General features: G+C 43.6%; 1 protein-coding gene across 4 annotated transcripts in view; it reads left to right on the forward strand.

The window, feature by feature from the left end:
* The window catches only part of ZNF608 (zinc finger protein 608), a 111,406-nt gene extending 91,170 nt beyond the window's left edge, over positions 1-20,236 (forward strand). For 3 of the 4 annotated variants that reach the window (XM_082622806.1, XM_082622804.1, XM_082622805.1), the window contains 7 exons: positions 9,586-9,673; positions 10,190-12,644; positions 14,553-14,970; positions 15,557-15,729; positions 17,099-17,252; positions 19,127-19,208; positions 19,773-20,236. In XM_082622806.1, the coding sequence (XP_082478932.1) occupies positions 9,586-9,673; positions 10,190-12,644; positions 14,553-14,970; positions 15,557-15,729; positions 17,099-17,252; positions 19,127-19,208; positions 19,773-19,779 (3,377 nt within the window). In that variant the 3' untranslated portion in view covers positions 19,780-20,236. Of the gene's footprint in view, positions 1-9,585; positions 9,674-10,189; positions 12,645-14,552; positions 14,971-15,556; positions 15,730-17,098; positions 17,253-19,126 lie in introns of all 4 variants that reach the window. The other variant, XM_082622807.1, reaches the window with a different exon arrangement.
* The last annotated feature ends 5,528 nt before the right edge of the window (positions 20,237-25,764 follow it).

Below are 25,764 nucleotides of genomic sequence, written 5' to 3' on the forward strand. Positions count from 1 at the left end.
AGAGCTGTAGGAATGTGTGCTCTCCTGGGCCCAGTAGAGCTGCAGATGAAAAGGGCCCAGAGCTGGCACAAAAGCAAATAAGCGCTCTGGTTTTAAATAAAGCATCATAATTTATATGAAGCCTGGCTCTTCAGTCCCAGGGAGATACATGCATCAGTAGCAGCTTTTTGATATGAGCATAATTGTCAATTGGTTCCCACTGTCTCCTTGTATCTCAAGGACTGGGGATGGTAAGAAATTACTTTAAAATGCAGTCCTAAAATCTCTAGTTGTGTTAACACAGATTCTGACAAGCAATTCACTAGCATTTAAATCTGAAACTGCTAATTACCCACGAGATTGATCTACAAGAGGTCTGTGAGGAAGACAGGTGATGAGAGGTATTGGGAGAACTGATGCCTTCATAACCCTATTCGGAGCCTACCCCCTTCCCCAAGTGTGTGAGGGTTTTCAGTCTTAGATTTTATTTCCTTTGCATCTTTCAGTTTCGTTCATCTCAGTGACTACTTTGCCTCCCCTCTTGCCCCTTCCTCCACTGCTCCTGCCACGGGGGAGCATTGGGCATGAAACAGACTGCAGCCTGCAGCAGGAAACAGGGACAGGGCAGGTATCTGTTAAATGACCTTTCAGATTCATGGCTTCCTGCGCCTTCCTTCCTCCTTTTAGCCCTAAGAATACTCTCTTTTAGGGGCAGTGCTGTAGAGGGGAAGGTTCTGCCTTCAGGATAGTTTATTTGTGGCCTGGTTTTCCTGTTCTATTTACCTGTTTTTCAAGTTGCAGAAACAGCATTGTGGAGATCCTGGATGCAGAAGTTGTTAGCTGAAAAGATCCTGTAATTAATATTAAGTGCAGGAAACGACTGGGCCCGATGATTTGAAAGGCCTGCGTTCTTCCAGTTGCTTATCTTCAGTGGCCTGCGAAGCTGCAAGTGGGAGTGTATAGAGGCTGTTTCCCTCTCCTCCTGGGGCATGCTGGCTGTGTGCTGTCTGCCCAGGGCCCCTAGCTGTCTCCTAAAATAACCCTGTTAAAGGAACGATGTGTCAGGAGGTAATAAAATAACAACCATATCGTTATCGTGGCTCATTGCAGGCCTACTTCAATAAATACTTATCAAATACCTTTTCCAAACTTTGGAATGCTTTTATTTAAAGGAAGAAAAAATGATCTCCCAACGAGCTAATAACTGAAGCTTATGAGACTGGATTGGGGCAGGGGAGTCCATTCTGTTACTGTTGGCATTGAACCCTCGTCTTCCCAGGGAGAAAGAGAAGGGGGCGGGGGGACGAGAAATCATTCTCCTACTCTCATGAGGAAGTTGTGCCTCCAAAAAGGAGAGGGCCCGAGAAACCTGCCAGCACTAGAAATCATTCATCTAAGTGCATCTGATTTCACATAAACTAATGCCTGCCTGCAAAGGAGGAGGAGAAAATTCAGGTTTAGAGCTTTGCCCTGGAAACTAGAGTGGCGCTGTCGCTTATCAAGCCTCAAGGATACCTTACTGAGACTTTCAAAGACAAGAAATGAAACCTCTTTGTACAAATGTGTATGTGTGTACATATACTCTGCACAGGTACCTGTTCAGTTAATGCATTTAAATTGCTCCAAATGTCTGTCTCAGAGACTGTGTTTTTTCTGTTCTGTCTCTTCTCTCTCTCTCCCTCCTTCATCTTTTATCTTCAACCTGTTGTGTTCTGGCTGAGCCCTGATGGATCACAACCTGAAAAGCATCTTCTTGGGAGCACAAGGGTGGGGGGGTGAGGGGGCTTTGGACGCAGCCTGGCTATACCCCCAAATGTCTATAATGACACCTGTGAACTATGAAACTTGCTAAAACATAAGTACTGATTATTTAAAAGAAGTAAAGCATCTCTTAGTAAATATTTGAGCTCTAGTGATCTGTTTTGATTTAAAAAAAATTATATCTTGGGCTATCAAAATTCTCATGAAGGCTGAAACTTGTGTCATTCTCGGTCAGTGAAAATACTGTCACCATCCACATAGGTGGTGCAGGCTCCCATGCAAATGTGTGGGACAGCATTTCTGTGTTCCTGGTGGTGCCTTACAAAAAGAGCCTTATTCCTGCTCCCCCTTTTTACCCACAAGACTTCTTCACAGGCCATTGTATTTTCTAGAAGAGGGGAAGGATAACGTTTCTAGGGAAGTGAGAAAAGAAAAGCAGCGAGAGCTTCTTTGCGCTGACCAGTCAACTGGATATCGACCACCTGTCTTCACGGGAAAGAAATAGATGGCAGTGAATAAGCGAGAGTCTAGTTTTCCAAGAAGCTCAATGATTTTCCCAAATCAATACAGCTCATCAAGCCTCAGAACAAAGGCTGCGGGGGAGGTGACAGTGATGGAAGTGGCTTTCTGTTCTTTTGTGTATTAAACCATAAGACCCATGGGGAAACAAGGTTTCTTTAGCCAAGTTTCCCCACCCCCTCTTCTAGGGCTTATTCGATGTATTTAGTGGGGACGGGGGGAATCCTTTCAGGTTTTTTGTTTTGTTTTAAGATTTCCATAGATTCTATCCCGATGATCAAATGTACTTTTGAAAGAGATAAGCACAGTCAAGTAAGACAGAACATCATCTTTTAAAATGTAGATTACAGCAGCCTTTTGCCATTGCTTTTCGGTATTGGTTTAACACATTTATTTGAATTAAGGTCTTACATTTTTTTCTTGTTATTTAGGGAAAGGCTTTAGACGAACCAGAAAGAAATGTCTCAGTGTTCAGATTAACCTCTGGCAAATAAAGAATCATAACTGTCCTCCCATAAACGGACCTTGTTCCTAATGTCCTGAAAATAACACCGAACCCTACTAGGAATGCTGAACTGTCATTGGAGAGGTTATAATTAACGTAGACAGCGTGGTGCCAGCCTTTTCCAGCCGCCGACAGAGAACATCTATCCAAACCAGCAATTTTTAGCCCTTCACTCCTTTAATCTTTAAGCTCACTGTGCTTTCATAAAGCAGGACATTAACACCAGAGCAGTGCGTCTCTGGGGTTTATGACTGGGGTGGCGGCACACTAGGGCATAAAGCGTTCATTACACTTCCCCTTGTTAATACTGCCCTATCTCCCAACCCCATTGCCTACACTATTTGTTCAGATAAAGCCCACTGTTCAGGGTGACTAATCGCAGCACTGTGTTCCAGATGGTTTGATTACAGGATGTGGTTAAAGTGACTCTTCAAACATTCAGCCCAGCAGTAGAGCTCTTTTAAAAAAAAAAAAAAAAATACTGCATTTTCTGGTCATGTCGCAACACTTATTTTCCTGGTCCTGGTTCTCCATACATCCTTGGCAGAGGTAATAGGAAGGTCCCTCTGTTCTTTGGCTGTCAGGTACTTCATTGGCAACCCAGTTGTGAATTTAAAATTCCCCCCAATGATTATAAACTGAACTTTGTCCTTTAGAAGAAAGACCTATCTGAAGGTTTGAAGCTCTGAAGCCAGAAACATGAACAAGTGTACTAGACAAGACTCAGCTTTTTAAAAAGTACCAGTATTGGGCACAACAGAATTTTAGAAGGAGGCAGTTCAGTACAGAGGAGTGGTGATAAATCCTACCTTGTACAATAGTCACGTTGTATAAAAATAGAGAGTAATGTGATATCCTAAATACATGAACTTTATCCTGTACTCAGGAAACAGCATATTGTGGCATTTCTATTGTCACTAATGTTTCTACTAGAGAAAAAAAAGAAAATGGAAAGAAGGAAAGAAATGTGTACACTTAAAAAAAAAAAAAGGATTGTGGCATAAATGGGTTCCATTTCGGTGTTAACTGGAGTGAGGTTTCTGTTTACTGCACAAGTGCACACCCAGGCCATCCAGATGTGGCAGTGTGAATAAGAGGGCCAAAAAACGATGTCGGATTCCAAATTCGGCATTTGCAGTGCTTGGCAAAAGACTTCTGTCCCAGGGGTGAGGCACTTTAAAAACTCTGAAAGAGTCTGTAAACTCTACTATAAACAGAGTTAGGCTGATCCGCTGGGAAATCAGGCATTTGCCCGGCTCTTGAGGAAACATCTTCACAAATCCCAGTAACAGTAATTCATAAACCATATTTATAACATCTTCAAAGCAAAATCTCTCCACGGAGAATTCCTATCATCTTGAAGCTAGTGGGAGACAATGCTTATTGGAAAAGTATGGTAATCGTGACAAGAAGACACTGGGTAGCATTCCCATCTCGATTTTCTTCAGTCATCATCTAGTAGCCCCTGGGAGTCGAATGAACTCCCTCCATGTGCTGGGCACTGTGCCCACAGGTATGGTAGGTGCAGACAGTGCTCATGTTTTCAAGGAGTGGAGTTGGGTTGGAAGAGACAGGCCTCTTGTGTATATGAGTGGAGTAAGGTTTTAAAGGGACCGTGTAGTTTAAGACAGTCTCCGCAGTGTTCAAACAGTCAGAGTTTATTTGCTGCTCACCTAATGGAGTGGATTCGGTCTTCCTGTTGGATGCGGGTTCTCCTTGTCATAGGGTCCCAGCTGAAGGAGGCTCTGCCATCTTCTGTGGCCTTCCGGGTTGCTGTAGTCTCCATGCCAGCGAGCCAGGAAGGTGAAGAGATCTGAGGCACAAGCACAGGAGATTCTTCTGGGTCAGGCCTGGCAGTGGCACTTATCGGGTCACTTGCCTTTCATAGAACTGAGGGACAGGAGCACGTCTAACCGGTAGGGAGGAGGCTGAGAAAGTGTCTAGCTGTGGACTCAGAGGAAAACCATGGATTCTGGGGAGCATCCACTGGGGAGAGGACTTGGATGGAGCATAGTGGGGACTCAGGAGGGAGTGGCCGTTTTCTGGCGGTATGCATGGTCTGTGTGTCTGGAGAGGATTCATAGAAGAGAGAACGTTAGACTTGGTCTCTGCTTGGTCCTAATTCATTAGAAACCTGAACTTTCCTTGGGGATTTGGTCAAGTCCATCTTTAAAGGTTTTTTTCCCAGGGCAGTTAAAAGTGCGATATCAAGAATGGTTGAAGACACTTGTTTTGCTGGAGGGGAAAAAAGAGGGCAACTGGAGGCAAAGGGAATATCGACATGGTCATTGTCCTTGCGTGGGTGAAAGGCTGTCAAGTGGACTGTCTGTAGGGTATCAGAAGGCACATCCAGGACCTAGGTGTTCAAAGACAGATTGTAGTTCAGAACCAGGGACAACTTTTTAACAAGAAAATACCAAGACAGTCCTGGGTCCTGGTGAGACACTGCCCTCCCCCGCCCCCCCACCTCCACCTTGTCAGTGATGAAGCAGGCAGGAAAAGGGACACACAAATATGAGGGCCTTGCACTACCCATTGGCCTCTGTCTCATAGCTATTCTATCCTTGTCTCCATCATGGTCCTCTCTCCCTTCAGTAGCTTGTGACCTACAGGTTTCTACTCTTATTATCAACTTTCCCTTCTATACCACTAGCTCAGATTCCCAAAGCACGTCCTTGTTTAGTTACCTCTGCTTCAGCTGCCCATCACTGGACCAGTCAGAGGAGGCCAGGGTTAGGATAAGTGGTCTAGGAGCCTAGTCACCTGAGACTACCCTCTGAGCAGGGACTGTGGGCAGGGCGGTTACTATGAAAGTCACATCCTGGGTCTAGTTTAATGAGATGGATTAAGGGGCCTACTCTCTAGTATGGGTAATATGCAAACCATACTTCCACTTCTGGAATACAGGGTATCCCTATGTTCGGCTACAAGTTCGCAGACTCTTAAAAGTATAGAGTTTGTATGGAGTTACAGGCAAAAAACATGGTTGATTCTGTAGCACCAGATAGGTTCCTAGTGTTGTGTACTCTGTAGATGCACAATAAATGCTTAATGGGCCTGACCATCTCTCTGGGAACACTTAACTGCGAAGTATTGACAAGAGGAGATAATAGAATACTGTGAATGTGGAATCCTTATGGGATCTCAGGGCTCTTCGGGCTTTTATAGAGGTAAGGAAAGGGCTCAGGTTATGGAACACAGACCACCTTCTTCCTAAGTGTCCAGTAGGTAATATGCCTTGTGGCGGCAGCAGCTTACATTGTGTACCAGTATCTAAGACATACCCTTAATACAAAGAAGAAAACCCTGTGTGGGAAGCACACCCAAAACCATCTGTTGCTCTCTTCAGCTTTATTTTTACTTTATTGGTAATAATCTGAAGATATTTTTCAAATATAAAGTGTTACAGGGCAGGCATTATGAGCATTTTGAGAAAGATGATGCCCAGTCTGTGGGTGGGAAGGGAAGATAATAAATCTGGTGGGATACCTGAGAAGATAAAGATGAAAAGGACTTGTACAGAGTGCCCCCAGCACCTTGCAAATTGGCCAGATGTTTGAAGGAATACATGTGTCGTAAGAGAAATATTAACTCTTTTTGGAATAAATGTACATTTGTTTTTAGTTTATATATGATAAGTGAGAAAAATAACCATGCCCAGGTTTATAACACTCAAATTTGGGCTTCTGAAGGACTCATGTTCATGTTGGGCATTTATGCCTTTAAAAAGTATAGCCTGCTTTATATGGCCATGGGTTACAAAGTGTTCAAGACGCTGTGACTTCAAAATGATAAGCCGTTTATATCTTTTAGAACTAAACATTACCTTTGTACTTGGCCCCTCACAATAGGATGTTGTCTAAACATAGACTTCCTGACAAAGAAACAGTACACTTTGTAGTTTATATGAGAAGCATTCCTTAAGCCTTCATTCCAATACAGAGCAGATTTGGCTGCGTAAACATGTGCGTGCGTGTATTCGCACGTGAATTCTAGGCAGACATAAATATTACGTGACATTGTGGACTGTGCATATAAAGAAAAATAGACCAAGCACACGTATTTAATTAAGAAACTGTTCAAAATCTTCCAGGGAGTGGAGCATTTATTTTGAACATTTTTTAAAATATAGAGGGATTCTAGGAAAATTAGGCTGACTTATTGAGGCCCTTTGAAGTTGAAAATAGACTTTTTTTTTTTTAAAGAATGATAATGATTATAATACTGTCACTTGTACTTAGATAGGAGTGTGGCTTCAAGAAATAGTGTCAGGCGATGGGAATAGTTTTGCAGCGTGGAAGTTTCAACTTGTGTTTCTCCCATGTGACAGCTTCACCTGATAACCCCACCTAACCAACCATTAACTGTGTGTTGGGGTCCCGTCCTTCTCTCCGGCCCCCACGTTTCCCTTTGTCCTGTTCCGAGACCAGGAATTTGATGCTGAGGGCTGTGAGCGGGCTGGCGTGATGTGTGTGCGTGGAGCAGCGCAGTGTGGGTCGTGCTGGGAAAGCCAGCACGGTCACGCGGACAGTAGCCTTTCAACACGCGGATCAGCCCGCGTTGATTTACGGAGCTGGGCAGCCCTCTGTCCCCAAGAGAGCCCCGGCTCAGGGAGCGCGCCCTCGCCTCGTGGCCAGCCCGCCACCGCGGCCGCCTCTTCCCCTGGCGATGCTCCTTTATCCCGGGCTGCTGCCTCGCTGGTCCGGGCGGCCGCCCTCGGCTCAGCCAATCAGGCGCCGGCGTTCCCAGCAGGCGTCGGCCAATCCGCGGCCATCATTTGCTGGAAACGCGAAACCCTTTGGGGAAAAGCAATAACAAAAGCCTTTCACTGCAGACAAATGTTAAGTGTCTGTGCAGACTTTTCCTGTTTTTAATTTTATTACTGTAAGAATGGAGGGTTTGTTGTTTCTTTCATGTTTCCTTTCAAGCAATTTTAATTATACATTTGTGCTACATCAGGGACTCTGGAACGCGGTGTTTCAGCCTATTGCGTCCAAAGCTAAAATGCAGTACCCTTCTGGCAGTACAGATAGATTCCTGCACTGTAAATATAGCTGACATGCTAAAGAATTTTAAGCAGCTGCAAAGGTCTTTGACACCACACACAGTGCCCCAGAGAGCAGATGATGAGAAAACCAGCTCGTCTTCCCCTTCTCCTTGTCTCCCACCCCCTCCCTTTTCCTGAAGGGATGTGCTCATAAAGAATCCTTTCCTCCAATTGTTCCGTCTTGTGCACATTTTGACCAAATGCCTAATTACCATCGATTCTCATCTCAATAAGAATTTTTATACTCAATGGCTTTAATTTTTTTTTTCCCTGAAGGAATTAGAATGGAGTCAACTATGATTTGAGGAAATGCTTGCTTTGCTTTGTGCTAACTCCCCCTCAAACCCCCCTCCCCCCCGCCCCCCACTGATATAGTGAGTAAGTTCAGCTGTCACCTAAGTAATAGTAACACAGACCATATGGGAAACAATTTTTAAATCTCTTTTTGGGCCTTTTGAAAGAAATCCTTTCTTCCCCACTATTTGAGTCCCAACGATGCAAATATTTTACCTGCTGTTAAAAGACATTCCCAAGGAAATGAGTCTTACTTACCTTGTGAGGTGTCCCTTACCACAAAGGAGTTCAGTACAGATTTTCTGCAGAATTCAAAACGGCAGTGAGCAAGCGAGTAAACCAGCTAGAAATAGACTTTGAGTATTGCCCCTTGGTGTTTCCAAGAAAGAAGGGGGAGTGGTGCTTTATAGAAACTAAGACACACTTAAATACTTTATTTCTTTACCCTAATATTTTATGTGTGTCTCAAAATCTAGGTCCTTTTACTGTATGCTTTAAAGGAGTGAGTTTAAAAAAATATGGCACTTGTCCTCTAGAGAAATAAAGAGGATGTTATATTTTGTTTCCCTGTGACATTTGGTATACTAAGTGCACTTAAGTTTAGTAATTCACAGATGCAGTGCTAAATTAAATTGTCTGTCTGCAAAGCAGTTGGGAAAAGCAGAATGGCTTGCAGGAAACAAGCGTGTTGGTTTTGAGGTTGTTTTTTTTTTTTTTTTTTTTTTCTAATCCTCTGTGACAAATGCTTACTAAAGTTGATTCTAAAGATAACCCCAAGAGCAAACCTATTGTGCACATTTATTTTCTTAAGAGGGCTATTTTAGGAGTCCTTAATATGAAACAATACCAAACAGTGAAACAGATACCATACCAAGGCTGATTCTTGTCTCACAAAGCCAGAGAGGGGAGGATTAGGAAGGAGAAATCATAGCTGATTGTCTGCTATCTGAACTCCAAGCTCCCGCTTTCCCCCCCCCCAGACCTATTTTTGTGCATGCGCATCATTTTTTTCCTAAATAAAAATCACCGTTATTTTATATTGTTGAATTGGAAGCAAAACCGTTCGCTTTCAGTCACCTTCTGGTTTAAGCGCTGGTAACTGGGGCTTAGTTTTTGTTGGCTGCTTGCCAAACGAAAGCAATTATGTGTAATAATAGAAAAATTAAGAGGTGAGTGTTGCTGTTTTACAGCAGGACATGGCAAAAACCATTTCCTTCTGTCAGCAGTATCTTGATTACACTCTCACACGCAGCCCTTACCCTTTTGTACCACGCGCGTATGCTCGTGAACACACACACACAATTTCCTGTGGGTTTTTGCTTGAGGTCACTGAAACCAGAAAGAGGAAGAATGCAAACCACAGCTTTTGAAAGCAAATGAGAATAGAGCTTTGCTGGTAAAAAGAATAGTAATAATAAATGAACTGGAAATAGGGTAATTTGTGCTAACCTTGGTCCGTCTTCATTCCCCACTCCTGCAGGTGTCCTAGTGGTCAATGTCACGTGGAGGAACAAAACTTATGTAGGGACCTTATTGGACTGCACCAAGCACGACTGGGCCCCTCCCAGGTAGGCATGGAGCCTTCGATTTCGGGCTCTGTTTTTCTCTCCTCCTTCCTCTTCTTCCCCTCTCCTTCCCCCATCCTCTCTTTGCAAGGAGACTACAGAGAGAGATTAATAATACATAAAAGTCAGTTTGTAATTGAAACCAGGCAAAAGAGCAATGAGCAATTCAGGATTGAATACAGTAAAATGCAGATGCTGGGTTGCTTTTTTGTAGGGAGATCGCTTCTTCCTGCCCCTTCTCTTTCTCCTTTGTTTTCTTTTTCTCAATATGGGAATTTGAACTGGATTGGAAACTTAGCTACCCGAGTTGGTTTTCTGAGGATGAGCATAAGCCATTGGTAGCCTGTTCTTTTTCAGGTGTTGAAATTGTCAGTGGAAGAATTGGGTGACTTTTCTTTATCTGGGCCCAGCCCTCAAGCTGCTGGGGTGTTGCCTGCTCTTTGCTGCATTGCGTGCCTTGTGATTTCACTTGGCTCCTTTGGGGATGCTCGTTTTGACATCTGTTACTTGCTTCCCTAGGTTCTGCGAGTCACCGACCAGCGACCTGGAGATGAGAGGGGGCCGGGGCCGGGGGAAAAGAGCGAGGTCTACCGCAGCTGCCCCAGGCTCGGAGGCCAGCTTCACAGAGTCCAGAGGGCTGCAGAACAAGAACAGAGGGGGGGCCAATGGGAAAGGGAGGCGGGGCAGCCTCAATGCCAGCGGGCGAAGGACACCCCCGAATTGTGCCGCCGAGGACATCAAAGCCAGCCCCTCCTCCACCAACAAAAGGAAAAACAAGCCTCCGATGGAGCTAGACCTGAACTCCAGCTCCGAGGACAATAAGCCCGGGAAGCGTGTCCGCACAAATTCAAGAAGCACTCCCACCACCCCTCAAGGGAAACCAGAGATGACTTTTTTGGACCAGGGCTGCTCTTCTCCAGTGTTGATTGATTGTCCGCACCCAAACTGCAACAAAAAGTACAAGCACATCAACGGCCTCAGGTACCACCAGGCTCATGCCCACTTAGACCCAGAGAACAAGCTGGAGTTCGAACCGGACAGCGAGGGCAAGATCTCGGACTGCGAGGAGGCCTTGAGCAACGTGGCGCTGGAATGCAGCGAGCCAAGCACAAGTGTATCGACTTACGAGCAGGTGAAGGCGCCAGTGTCCCCTGGCTCGGGGAACCCCCCTGGAACCCCCAAGGGGAAGAGAGAGCTGATGAGCAATGGCCCGGGCTCTGTTATAGGATCGAAGCCTGGGAAGAATTCTGGCAAAAAGAAGGGCCTCAACAGTGACCTCAACAACCTTCCAGTCATCTCCAACATGACGGCCACCGTAGACAGCTGCTCGGCAGCAGACGGCAGTTTGGCTGCTGAAATGCCCAAACTGGAAGCAGAAGGCTTAATCGAGAAGAAAAATTTGGGAGAGAAAGAAAAGGGCAAAAAAGCCAACAGCTGCAAAATGGACAAAAACCTCTCGAAGCTTAAAAGTGCCCGGCCCATTGCTCCCGCTCCGGCCCCGACGCCGCCACAGCTAATCGCTATTCCCACTGCAGCCTTTACGGGCACCACCACGGGGACCATACCCGGACTGCCCTCCCTCACAACCACGGCGGTCCAGGCCACACCAAAGAGTCCTCCGTTAAAGCCCATTCAGCCAAAGCCCACGATTATGGGGGAGCCCGTCACCGTGAACCCAGCTCTCGTGTCGCTCAAAGACAAAAAGAAAAAGGAGAAGCGGAAGCTGAAGGACAAAGAAGGGAAAGAGACGGGGAGCCCGAAAACGGATGCGAAGCTGGGCAAACTGGAGGACGCCAAGGGGGCTGGCAGAGATGTATCCGGGCATTTCTTAAAGGACCATCTCAACAAGAATGAAGGGCTAGCGAACGGACTGTCCGAGTCGCAGGAGAGCCGGATGGCCAGTATCAAAGCCGAGGCTGATAAGGTTTACACTTTCACTGACAATGCTCCCAGCCCTTCCATCGGCAGTGCCTCGAGGATGGAGTGCAGCGCGTTGGTGAACGGGCAGGCGCCCGTGGCCCCGCTGCACGTGCTGACCCAGAATGGGGCCGAGAGTTCCGCAGCCAAGACGAGCAGCCCTGCCTACTCGGACATCTCTGATGCTGCCGATGACGGCGGTTCTGACAGCAGGTCGGAGGGCGTGAGGTCAAAGGCCAGTTCCCCGTCAGATATCCTTTCTAGTAAGGATGGTGTTGTAAAAGGGCATTCTTCAACGACAGCACAATCATCTCAGATGAAAGAGTCTCACTCTCCCTATTACCATGGCTACGATCCTTATTATTCTCCAAGTTACATGCACCCTGGGCAGGTCGGTGCCCCTGTAGCTGGGAACGGCGGGAGTGCGCAGGGAATGAAGATCAAGAAGGAGTCTGAGGAAGATGCAGATAAGAAAGACAAGGCAGAGCAGCTCGAGGCCAAGAAAGTGGACCATAGTTCTGCATCCTTACAGCCTCAGCACCAATCGGTGATCACGCAGAGACACCCGGCCCTGGCTCAGTCACTGTATTATGGCCAGTACGCCTATGGGCTCTATATGGACCAGAAGTCTCTGATGGCCACCAGCCCTGCCTATAGACAGCAGTATGAGAAGTACTATGAGGACCAGAGGCTGGCAGAGCAGAAAATGGCCCAAACTGGGAGAGGAGACTGTGAAAGGAAAAATGAGCTCCCCTTGAAAGAGCTGGGCAAAGAGGACAGTAAACAGAAAAACATGCCATCGGCCACAATCTCAAAAGCTCCCTCTACTCCGGAGCCTAACAAAAACCATTCTAAACTAGGGCCGTCAGTGCCTAATAAATCTGAGGAGACAGGTAAATCACAGCTTCTCTCCAATCACCAGCAGCAGCTTCAGGCCGACAGCTTCAAAGCTAAGCAGATGGAAAACCACCAGCTTATTAAGGAGGCTGTAGAAATGAAATCTGTCATGGACTCTATGAAGCAGACAGCTGTAGACCCAACCTCGAGATTTAAACAAGTAAGATTGTGGAGTGTGGTCCCCACAGGGAGAGAGCAGTCTGAGACTTGTACATGGCTGGGCTTGATCTGGTTAAGAGTTCTTCACAGGAAATCCACCCAAGGGTTCCTTAGGCTGGATTCCTCTCCTCCTGAAAAATATTTTAAATGAATTCTCGGGAGTTCTTGTGTACCTCTGAAATGTACATTGCTCACTGTTTCCTTGTCATGTTGTGTAGTAAAAAGAACCTTGGCCATGTGCTTTGCAGACTCATGTTCCCTGCCATGAACTAACTGACTCTGATGAGATCCCTTAACTTCTTTCTGAGTCCAGAGTGAGGGAATTCTACCCCATAGTGGCTGAGTTCTCTTCTAACTCTGAGATTCTGAGTCTGAGCACTCAAACGATTTGTTCTTTTACATTTTCAAATTCATTTTGGCATCTTCTGGGCATATTAAGACGGGGACCTTAAATTCACATTTCCCACTCATCTTTTTTTTTTTTTTTTTTTTTTTTTTTTTTGCGGTATGCGGGCCTCTCACTGTTGTGGCCTCCCCCATTGCGGAGCACAGGCTCCGGACGCCCAGGCCCAGCGGCCATGGCTCACGGGCCCAGCCGCTCCGCGGCATATGGGATCCCCCCAGACCGGGGCACGAACCCGTATCCCCTGCATCGGCAGGCGGACTCCCAACCACTGCGCCACCAGGGAGGCCCCCCACTCATCTTTTTAATGAAACTCGGGGTGCCTTGAGGTGCCTAGGGTTCCGTTTTATGTTCTACATTAAGGGCCCCAGAGCAGAGCTCAGTGCTTCTCGCTTGTGAGGAGAGCGGGGAGTCTGGGTGGATGGGCCTCAGGCAGTCACCCCAGAGCCCCCCTGGTCAGCCAGTCTGAGGTTAAATGTGCCAACACCTGAAAATCGGTCACCATGAAACCACACATGGGCCAGCACTTTCTGTCACAATTCAGATGTCCTGACTCAACTGCAGTCCCACGAGTATTAATTCTGGTATTTCCCAGCATCCCAGCCCCCACTGAGAGGGAGGGGTCTTACAGGTCCCTGGTGAATCAGAGCAACAGAATCCTTTCTTCATGCTCATTTCTGTCCCAGAGTTGGGCCTTAACCCTAGATACCCAGTGGGTTTATATCATGAATGGCATGGGCGGGTCACAAAGGCCATTTAAGGACCCTCAGTTTCCCCATTTCTGGAGGCTCGAATCAAGCTCTGACTTCACAGGGCTGCATTAGAACTGTACAATTTGGTAGATTTATGGATGCCTTTGTTTCCTGGTAGAAAAGCCATAATGTGTCCTGTTAATTTTTAATTTTGTTTTGATTAAGATATCAGCACATAATGAGACGTGATGCAGTTATATTAAGCCTCAGCTGCAGTAGGTGAAGAAAATGTATTAGGAAACCAAGAGTTTTCCCCTTTAATGATGTAAATTGATATAATAATTACTTAAACCGTAGTAAAACTTACTTAAACAGTAAGTAAAACATTGTTACCAGCTTGAGTTTTCTGAATTCTTTTTACCTGTGTGAGATGTTAAAAGGAAAATGAGGTTAGATCAAATATGTCTGAGGATGTTACTTAATGTTAAGAATTGACATTAACAGCCCAGCTCTGAATTCCAGCGGAGCTAAGTTTGGAAGCTCAGCTCCACAAACTGGGCAGTGGTGTGACCCTGATATTACTTGAGCTTGAAAAACTTAGCTTTTGTCTTCTGTAAAAGGGATTATTAATGATGCCTACCTCAGACATTACCTCCTCCTGTAAGGGGAGGCGGTAAAGCTCATTGCACAGTGCGAGCATATAAATAAATGTTAACTTAGAAGTAGTAGTAATCGTGCTGTCATGGTGATGAATGAGCTTTTCTTGAAAACTGAAATTTTGAAACAAGTCTTTTTTTTTTTTTTTCAAAACCAGGATCCAGATTCAAGGACATGGCATCATTATGTATACCAACCCAAATACCTAGACCCGCAAAAGTCAGAAGAACTTGATAGAGAAAAGAAACTAAAAGAGGATAGTCCCAGGAAAACCCCCAACAAAGAGGGTGGTGTGCCCAGCCTTCCTGTATCGTTAACGAGCATCAAAGAGGAGCCCAAAGAGGCCAAGCGTCCTGATTCTCAATCCTTGGATGAGAGCAAGCTGAAAAACGATGATCGCAAGACTCCCGTGAACTGGAAGGACTCTCGGGGAGCCAGAGTGGCCGTCTCCTCCCCCATGAGTCAGCATCAGTCCTACATACAGTACTTGCATGCTTACCCTTACCCGCAGATGTATGACCCCAGCCACCCTGCATACCGGGCTGTTTCTCCCGTCCTAATGCACAGTTACCCTGGTACGTGTCATGGGTTCTCACTGTATTGGAGGGAAGAGGCTGTGTTCAAATACTAGCTATTTTAAAACTCAGGATAAATCAGATGCTTCAAGAGTGACCTTTGTTTGGCTTGTATTTAATGCTACTTAAAGAAGTCCCAAAGATGAAACGGATTTCATGGAAGATTTTTCTTTTTCTAGACGAAATGTCAAGAGTCCTTAGCTCTAGTTTCCATAGGCTCTGATGGTCTGCTGCAGCCATTAGGCTGACAGGTACTTTATGGCCTAGGAAAATATTCTGAGCACTTACTGTCATAATCATAACAGTTACTATTCCTTGGAGTTAAACGGACACATAAACATATGAAATGGCTGGAAGCTCATTTTTTTTTAGAAACCTCTGATCATCAGGATGAGTTAACTGGGAGAAGAGAATCGGAGAACCTAGATACAGTTTAACGATGACGTAGCCCATTCTTCATGCAATATTCCCTACTTTAAGATCTCCGACTCTTGTCCCAAATTCGTGTCATCCAAATGCTTTTTGTTTGTTTGTTTTTTTAAGATGTCGTCTGTAACTTGATGTGGCATTTGTTGTGTATCTGCAGGGGCCTATCTCTCGCCAGGATTTCATTACCCTGTTTACGGGAAGATGTCAGGGAGAGAAGAGGCAGAGAAGGTCAATACCAGCCCTAACATCACCACGAAAACAACCACTGAATCGAAAGCACTGGATTTGCTCCACCAGCACGCCAGCCAGTACCGCAGCAAGTCTCCCGCTGTATATGCCTCCTTTTGTCATCACTTACAAGTACTATGTTTCAGGGGGAGAAAAGCAGACAAGCTAGAGAACAGCCTTGAAATATAAATGGTTTTGGAACCCAGCTGTGATTTCAGGGCGTTGTTTTAGTCTTATATGGAAAGAATGGCATGTTCAAAAATAAGATGCTTTCATACATGGGGGAAGAAATTGTTAAAGCGTGTAAGGTAGCAGCAGTCTTTTCTGGTGGAAAATCTATACCTTGCTTACCCAGGAGGATGCTTGTTAGCCGGACATTTAAATTCATAGGAACCAACCTTGGGCGCGAAATATTTGTATTGCACTCATGTGCCAGAGTGAGTCACTTGGCTAAGGAGTGGTGGCTGTCTCTGTTCTGCTTTGACCTTGACTCCTCCACACATCCCTGTAACTCTGCGGAAGTGATTCAGACGTGTGTCTTTGTGAAAGATAGCTGCACTCCCACGCACCCACCTCCCCCAGAAAAATGCAATTGCTAGTCCTAGAGACTGTTGGGAAGAGAGAAAATACAAAGGATGTGGTAGTTCTTGCCTAGAAAAGAGAAGTTCGGAATAAATTGAAATATGGGCACTGTAATGTGCGTCTGTGTGTGTCTACCTGAGACTCTGTAAAGAAACCGGGAAGGATGATTCATGACTCCTTTCCTAAGAGTACTCCTTCTAGTGCGAAGATTTTTTTCAAGTAAGAAAAAGAACTTTAGCGAAACGGTGGTTAAGTTCTAGTGGGTAAAAATGCCTCAGAAACCCACGATCCTTAACCAAAGTATGATTTGGGAGAACTGAAGCTTCTCTGAGTGTTCAGAGATTGACAGATTTTGGAATACTTCCGGAGGCGTAGGGCAATGATTTGCTTTGCTTGATATTAACATATAATATGAGGCTGTATGTTCTCAAAGGAGGCAAATATAAAGATAGGCTTAAAATTGTGAGATATATTCCCCTCACAAATTGTAATTAATATAGACGAGTCATCCGAAAACTTGACCTTAAAGAAATCTCTACAACTCCTTCTTCTCCTGATCCCCATGTGCAAGTTGTTTCTAGGAAGAAATTGGGTCGATTCTAAACCTGCAATTATGAGTGAGATGAGAGAGGTCCTCTTATTTCAATCATTTGAGGAAAACATTGATGCCGCTTTGGCGGGGAGCAGTACTTTAGTGTTGGCTCAATTCCAGTTGAAACTAATGCATGTCTTTTGAAATGATCTTCCATTAATAAAGAATTTTAAGTGTCTGTGTATTTACTTTTTAATCGTTAGCACCTATTGCCAAAGGGAGCAAGGTGATTTCCTATGCTCCTCCGAATTGTTGTTCAGAGGATTAAGGGGAGAATCTCTTTCTTTTCTGTTGCAGCCTGTGGAAAAGGCTTCAGCTGAGCGGGAGCGGGAAGCAGAGAGGGAGAGGGACCGCCACTCCCCCTTTGGCCAGCGGCACCTGCATACACACCACCACACCCATGTGGGCATGGGGTACCCACTCATCCCTGGGCAATACGACCCTTTCCAAGGTCAGCAGCTCTGTCTTACTTGTGCCTCTGTTCATCCTGCTTTGGAAAACAGTTGCCAAAACTGCCTTTCTTGTCTTCAAATGAAAAGGTTGAGCTTTGAGTTAATTAACTCTGGGGAGGGTTTTTAACACTTCTTTCCTGGTATTTCCTTGGGACACAACTAAGGCTATTTCCACATCTCTGTGTTCTGTTAAGTGAAATGGCTACCACTTAATAATTGTCACTTGTTGATGTTATCAGTGGTGGCCAGTGTCTGGGGCACTGAATATAACCATCGGAAGATCAGATAGCTGTTGCGGGGAAATTGTGGAAGACAGGGAGGGTTGGTGGGAGGCTTTGGTGAAATGACATGCCCTGATCTCTGCAGGCCTTGAAATTGCTCTTTTTCCCATGGAAGTAGTGGGAGTCATATAATCAAGCTCAACATTTTTTATAACCTAATCCAGGGACTCTTCCAGCCCTTCACTCCTGGGACTCTTTCAGTAAAGAGGAGAAACATTTTTAAAGAGTCACAGCAACGAACGTGAGGAACCTTCAGTTTGTGATGTTTCAGTTGAGCATTTGTCCTAGCTCTGTCACCTCATGGCAGGGGCGGGGGAGTGGCACCGTCTTTACCAGCAGATCACTTGCTAGGATCTTGCTGTCTTAGCTTTGGCTGTCATAACAAAATACCACAGTGTTTATGGCTTTAAACAACAGAAATGTATTTCTGTTCATAGTTCTGGAGGCTTATAGTCTGAGATCAGGATGCCAGCATGGTTGGTTTCTGGTGAGAGCTCTCCTCCCGGCTTGTGGACGGACACCGTCTTGCTGTGTGCTCCTGTGACCTCTTTGTGCAAGGGGAGAGCTGGGGAGCGGGGCAGGGGGAAGAGAGTTACTCTCTGGTGTCTCTTCTTATAGGGACACTAATCCTGTTGGTTCAGGGCCCCACCTATAGGACCTCATTTAACCTTAATTACCTCCTTATAGGTCCTATCTCCAAACACAGTCACATTGGGGGGTTAAGGCTTCCACATAGGAATTTTGGAAGGACACAATTCGGTCTGTAGTGCTTGCCAAGTTGCCTCTTACTCTGCTGTCTGAAAACAATAATAACAAACAATAATATGTTTGAAGGTACTTCCAAAAGTAGGAAGCGCTATCCACACGTGAAGGGGTCATTTTAATTTATTCAACTCATGTTACTTGGTGTCAAATAGTGGTGTTAAAAGAGACCATAGAGGACATAGAAGGAGAGAGTCATCTTCCCAAAGTTTACATTTGTTTCCTCTATTTTTTTCCAGGATGGTTTTCTAAAGAATTTTAAAGAATTTCCTATTAGGCAACTTCTTGCCATTTGGAGCTATTACATTCTCTTACTGCTCCCTTTCTCTTGCAGTGTAAAAGTTAAGACTATTTCTAAGTTCAATTCAGTGATTCCATGTACCTTATGGGATACATTGGTGTTCAATCACTGGGGAAAACGTTAAAGTGATAAAAGTTATTATGAAAGTATTGTATTCTAAGCAAATAGAGTGTCGCTTCTATAATTCACTGTGACTTTTGATTCCTGTTGTTACCTGGTACCTGTCATTTCTCCTGAGCTTCCTATTCAGGAATGCGTGCAAACCATTTAGCACCATGCAGAGCCAGAGAGATGGAATGCTGTATTCACTTTGAACAGCTATTAAGAAAACCGCAGAGTATTCAATGAAGGGATGGGTACTGGTTAGGCCGAGCAGTTTGTAGTCTGTCCTTGATGCATGAAACATTTCATGTGTCTGTGTTGAAAGGACAGATGGCTACTCACGGGGTCTGCAGCCTTTCACCATTGGGCCTGCATCTACTTTTACGTTTCTGAAAGTCACAGAAACCCTGCATTTTTTCCCCATTAGGCTTGACCTCTGCTGCCCTCGTTGCCTCTCAGCAGGTGGCTGCCCAGGCATCTGCATCAGGAATGTTTCCTGCACAAAGAAGGTAAATAGCCTCTATGTTTTGAATCAGTTTTCTAGATAGAGACATCTTAATGGTGGGAGGAAGCAAGAGTAGGCTTTTTAGACCAAACACTTAGCTCCTAAGGGTTTGATATTGGAGTGAATGTGCTTATTTTACCACTATGCTTCACATGCAACTTCTATTCCATTCTTATAGCTGTAATGTACGTTAGTAATTAACTGACCTGTGTCTTAAACGGTTGAAACTTTCTTAGGTTGTCTTCACTGCTTTGTTAAAATAATTCACCATGACTCCCTTTGTTTTATTATGTTTAAAAATGAAGTTGCAAATGGAGGAATGTATTTCCATAGTGCTAAAGGTAATGTTTGTTCTTTGGTATTTTCAATTACCCCTCAAGTTGTTTTAAAAAGGAAAATAATTTATTTTTCACCTTGTCTGTCATTACCCTTGTGTTCATTCACTTTCTATGGAATTGAGTTCCATGAATTGAATAGAATTAAAATGTCTGTTGGTCTTACAGTTTTCATATTTTCAGTGTCAAATGTGGATGGAACCCCTCTGCTAAGGTTTTCTTTTCTCTTGCAGAGAATAACAAGATTGGAAATGTACGTTGTCATGTGACTGGATCACATGGGGAAGCGCTTTATACAGACATCAGTTCCATGGTGTTAATTTGAAATGCCTTAATGGCAGGCAAAAACCAGTCATTTCATTTTTGTAAATTACAGATTTTATCAGAGAGTAACAAATGTTGCTGTAATTAAACTTCTGTTTTATATATATATATATATATACGTATACATATATGTATATACACACACACACACACACACACACACACACACATACACATACACATATATATATATATTCTTTACTTTTTGTATCAGTAACCAGGCTCGCACACAAAGGGTCTGCTGCCGGGTCACAAACTGCTCAGTAAAGGAGATAAAAATGTGCTTGTCAAATTGAGAAGTGTTAGCCACGGAAGGCTGCTTACTTTCTTTTCCTTTTGCTTTTCAATTGTAAATAAATAATGTTATGTATCAGTGTGCCTGAACCTTGCATATCTTTCATATATTTCCCGTAAGCCCCTCAGAAAGGCTAACTGTGATGACGACACTTGGGTACAATTTAGATGTCTGTTTGGTGGCTCCTGTTAAGATGCATCAGTGTAAAATGTTCCTGTAGTCACTGTTTGTACTTGTGTATTGTGGAAAAAATACTTTTGGAAGGCATGGGGTTGCCAGTACCACAAAAACTGTGTTGTATATAATGTAAAGATTAAAACGGGGAAATAATGAGCATCTGTGAATAATGAGGTATCATTTTTGATAATCTTGAATGGCAAATAACCCAATAGCCTGCATACCAGAGACATCTGTGATTGTTCTATTACTTGAATAGTCCTGCAGTCCTTTTTTTTTTTTTTTTAATGTTTACAATTATCCAGTTTTAGAAGAGAGAGACTTTAACGCCATTGCCTGGTTACTTGTTTTATGCTGTAATCTAGTTTATTTTATGTAAAATGTATATTGAATGCTTTCCTTTTTTATACCTGCCTTAAATAATTTGGCAATCAGAATTAAAAAGGTTTGTTTTTTTTAATATATATAATGGCTTCTTGTCTGTCTCATGTTATTTCTAGCTGGCTGATAGTATTTCTAATTTCCAAAGGAAGGTTTCTTAATATTATGAATGTCCATTGCATAAGATATGGTACAGAAATACTGACTTTTCTTATATGACACCCAGGTTTAACAACCAAATAAGTGGATTTAATCCAGCGGATATATGTATCTTTATTGGGTATTTACTCAAATACAATGTATAATATCACTACAAATTGATAGATACAGGTTTCTGTGGTATGGAATGATATTCCAAAGATGTCAGGCTTGTGACGTGTGGACAGTAGGTAAAATGTGTGAAAACTTGACTTGTCATTAAATTGTTTTACTAGCATATGTTATGCCAAACATACAGAATTAACTGCTTTCTCACTTTTTTTTCCTTTTCCTTGCTTCCCTTTTTCCCTCCCTTTCTCCCTCCTTCTCAGCAAGTGCTTTCTGAGCACCTACTTTATCCCAGGCACTGTACATGTGCTGGGATATAGCCATGAACAAAGCAGACAAAAATTCCTGTCCTCATAGAGTTTGCATTTTCTAGTAGGTGGGGTAAGCATAATAAAATATGTAAGTACTATGTGGAGTATGTTAGATGGTTGATAAATGCCCTGGAGAAGAGTAAAGTCTGGGAGTGGGCGTGAGGGATGTGTGGGTGTTTGTAACTATTGGGTTGGCCAAAAAGTTCATTTGGTTTTTTCCTGTAAGATGACTCTAGTAAGTAGCACTTAGTTGTCTTAAACTTCATTCGAAACAGTTTTGTTAGATTGTATTGTGACAGCTGTCATATTAGCGTGCATTAAAAAAAAAACTTATCAAACCTGGTGAATTTTTGTGTAGCCATTTTAATATTGAAGATGGAAGAAAAACAACATTTTCGGCATATTAGGCTTTATTATTTCAAGAAAGGTAAAAAGCACAACTGAATCACAAAAAACGATTCGTGGAGAAGGTGCTGTGACTGATCGAACGTGTTAAAAGTGGTTTGCAAAGTTTCATGCTGGAGACTTCTCTTTGGACAATGCTCCACGGTCAGGTAGACCAGTTGAAGTTGATGGCGATCAAATCGAGACATTAATTGAGAACAATCAACATTATACCACCCAGGAGATAGCCAACATACTCAAAACGTCCAAATCAAATGCTGAAAATCATTTGCACCAGCTTGGTTATGTTAATTGCTTTGATGTTTGGGTTCCACATTAAGTTAAGCGAGAAAAAAACCTTCTTGACTGTATTTCCGCACACGATTCTCTACTTAAACGTAACGAAAATGTTCCGTTCTTAAAACAAATTGTGACGGGCGATGAAAAGTGGATACTGTACAGTAATGTGGAACGGAAGAGATCGTGGGGCAAGCGAAATGAACCACCACCAACCACACCAGAGGCCGGTCTTCATCCAAAGACAGGGATGTTGTGTATATGGTGGGATTGGAAAGGAGTCCTCTATTATGAGCTCCTTCCAGAAAACCAAACCGTTAATTCCAACAAGCACTGCTCCCACTTAGACCAACAGAAAGCAGCACTCGATGAAAAGCATCCAGAATTAGTCAACAGAAAATGCATAATCTTCTGTCAGGATAACTGAAGGCCACATGTTTCTTCGATGACCAGGCAAAAACTGTTACAGCTTGGCTGGGAGGTTCTGATTCATCCCCCGTATTCACCAGACATTGCACCTTTGGATTCCATTTATTTCGATCTTTACAAAGTTCTCTTAATGGGAAAGATTTCAATTCCCTGGAAGACTGTAAAAGGCACCTGGAACAGTTCTTTGCTCAAAAAGGTAAAAAGTTTTGGGAAGATGGAATTATGAAGTTGCCTGAAAAATGGCAGAAGATAATGCGACAAAACGGTAAATATGTTGTTCAATAAAGTTCTTGGTGGAAATTTATTTATTTTTACTTAAACGCCGAAGGAACTTTTTGACCAACCCAATACAGATAGAGTGATCAGGAAAGGCCTCACTCACGGAGATGAGGAAGCAGTCATGCACATATCCGGGGGTGGTGGTGGAAAGCATTGCAGTGAGATGCAAAAGCAGAGCCAAAGCCCTAGAGTGGGGGGGTGTGTCATGTGTTTGGACTGGTTGATGCTTTATCCCAGCTATAAGTTGTAATGATTTTACTATAACTGCTAATAAGAGTTCTACCCCCTTGGTTTCCTAAGACGGTTCTTTAAGTTGACGGAATTTGTCCTGGTATAATTTGGTTAGTTTTCCTACTTGGGGGCCTTTGCTTCACAAATGAATAGATATTTGCAATCAAAAATACTTCCTCTACTTTTGGAAGCCACCTGAAAGCGGCTTTTCTTATGAATTTCGTCAAACATTGTTTATGGTGTTAGCTACACGTCAGAGTATTTCACCTATTTTTCATCACTTTTTAAAGTTTTCACATTTTTTCAGTTCTTAGACCTTGTCTTGATGTGTCCTTGAAGACCTGATGTAATTTGTCTTATACCAGTTAAACAAGTATGTTTCCTCTGTTCAGAATACTGTTTAAAGTATGACGTTTGGTGGCCTACGTGCTGCTCCAGTTCTAGAACTGACTAAACAATTCAGCGTCGAAAGGACCAGAACTAAGGTCAATTTACATCTTCACCAGTCGTGTTATCATGTTCCTGGTGGTGGCTGGGGGATACTGTGCATTCCTGATGATTTTCCTGCCTTTAGTAATAAATATTTTTAAAAATCATAGGGAAGCCAACCTCGCCTGAGCTGCACAATGATTAGATATATGCTTATTACGCACTAGGCTTTTAATTACTTCTAGTTAGGTGCCTAAATCGGTAGAGTATAAATATGGGCATCAGACCATGCTTAACTCTGCTACTGTAGTAAACAGCAGTGTTGATACATACAAAGAGATATATGACCGAAAGCAGAATGCAATTTGAATAGGCTCTCCCTCCAGGTTCTTACTGGAACATTATTCATGACTGGTTTCCATTAATCACTGAATGAAGTTTTGTTTCTTCCCCTTACTGTTACAGTGTTGTCTCTGCTGATGACAACATGAATTGCCAAGGGCCAGAGCTTGTTTATATTATGTGTGCCATTTCTCTGGCTGAGTACATAGTCAGTACTGAATGGTAAATTAAAGATTCCCAGAAGACAAGCCTACTTGGCTCCATTATATTACTATGATGAATCTGCCATTAATACAGTTCTAATTGTTTTACTTTTATAGACATAAAATCAGTCCCCTTAGTGACTAATCATAGGGTTTATTGATTTTACTAAACATTATTCATTCCAGGCCTGCTCATATCAGCTTGTCCTGAACATATGCAAAAAGCCTGCAGTGCTGACACAGTGCAAATTAACTTCATGGAGAAATGAGACTGAAGAGTTGTTTACAGCTGTGGTCCCAGCGAATACAGAATATTAAAAACAAGGTAATAGGCTCCGTATAGAACCGTTTGTTCCTAGATTAGGATCTCAGATGGCTTTTTCATGGAAACTTGCCATTGATGTTCAGCCCAGGTCATTAGCACTTACAGAATGAAAAGGCTGGCCTTATATATTCACCCTGGCTGTGACCCTGATTTAGTGTGGTTTCAGCCCAGGGGTCTGAGAGTAACCAGAATAAATAGCTCTGATTGATAGAGGATAAAACAGCAGTTTAAATGATAATTACTGGTCATTTCATTCCCTCCCTGACTGTGAAAAAGAGACAAGACAGGCAAAGCCATTTATTACTGTTTTTTGTCACTAACCACATTCGTCCATCCCCTGCTTCCTGCAAAAGCTTGAGTCATAAATGTTGTTTGCTTTCAGTTAACTTTAGGAGAGAAAACAGAGTGAAACCCACTATTAGCAGTTCCTCCGTTGTGGTTTCTTTTTTATTTTTTCTTAACAAAATCACTCTCTAAAGCAGGGGTTCCCAGCCTTGGCACTGTGGACATTTTGGACAGGAAAAGTCTGTGCTGGGCGATGGGGGTAGGGGGCTGTCATGTTTATCGTATAGGTTGTTGAGCTACCTCTACCCACCAGTTGTCCCTAGCAGTTTCTAACCACCCCCCACCCCCCACCCCCCAGCCCAAGTTGTGACAATCAGCTGGTCATATGAAATTCAGATCTCGTGCCTAGCCCCTGGCCCACAGATAGACTGGTGCATTTTCTTGTTTTTTGTTGCTGTAGAAGATATAAAAGGCATCAGTGGCGCCTGGTGATCCCATGAAAATATAATGGGGGATGCTCATTTGACCAACATGGATGAAGTTGGACCAGATCTTTTAGCTTTTTAAAGAGAGTTGGATGATGTAGATTTTAACCTAATAATTAATAGTTTTTATAGGTTGAAAATGAATTCAATCTAAAAACCACGTCTGAGGGCTGAATTTGATTCACAGCACATCGGTTAGCAAGATACACTTTACATATGTTGTTAAAAATCCTCACACTAGCTCTCTAAAATACATATTATTTTTCCTCAGTGTGAAGACTTTCCAGTTAGAAAACCTGGAGAAAGGAGTCATTCTTAAGTAGGTGCTGGGATTTTTTCCTTCCCACAGGTAGTGCCATTTGATTCATGTACAGGAATAAACTTTGGAAGCTTCTCAGATGCACTATACATTTCTGTGAAGATTTTTTTTTTTTATAACTTAGACATGTAAAAATAAAATGAAAGGAAACATGACAGACCTGGAAATTGAGAGGAAATAAAGCTCTCCAGGGCCATCATGAACACAAGACACTGATGATGCCCAAGAATGTGGGCCAGTTCAGAGTCCAAGTTTATGGTCTTGTCAGGTGTATGGCCCTGGCCTGTCTGTGGTCATTCTAACTCCTCATGGAATTTCGAGTAGGTGCAGGTGGGACGAAACTCCTTGCCTGAGTTTATAGCAGAAATGGCTGGGCCTCCCTGGTGGCGCAGTGGTTGAGAGTCCGCCTGCCGATGCAGGGGATGCGGGTTCGTGCCCCGGTCTGGGAGGATCCCATATGCC

Source organism: Mesoplodon mirus (assembly GCF_964341445.2).
Source record: "Mesoplodon mirus genome assembly, chromosome: 5".
Classification (NCBI taxonomy): Eukaryota; Metazoa; Chordata; class Mammalia; order Artiodactyla; family Ziphiidae; genus Mesoplodon; species Mesoplodon mirus.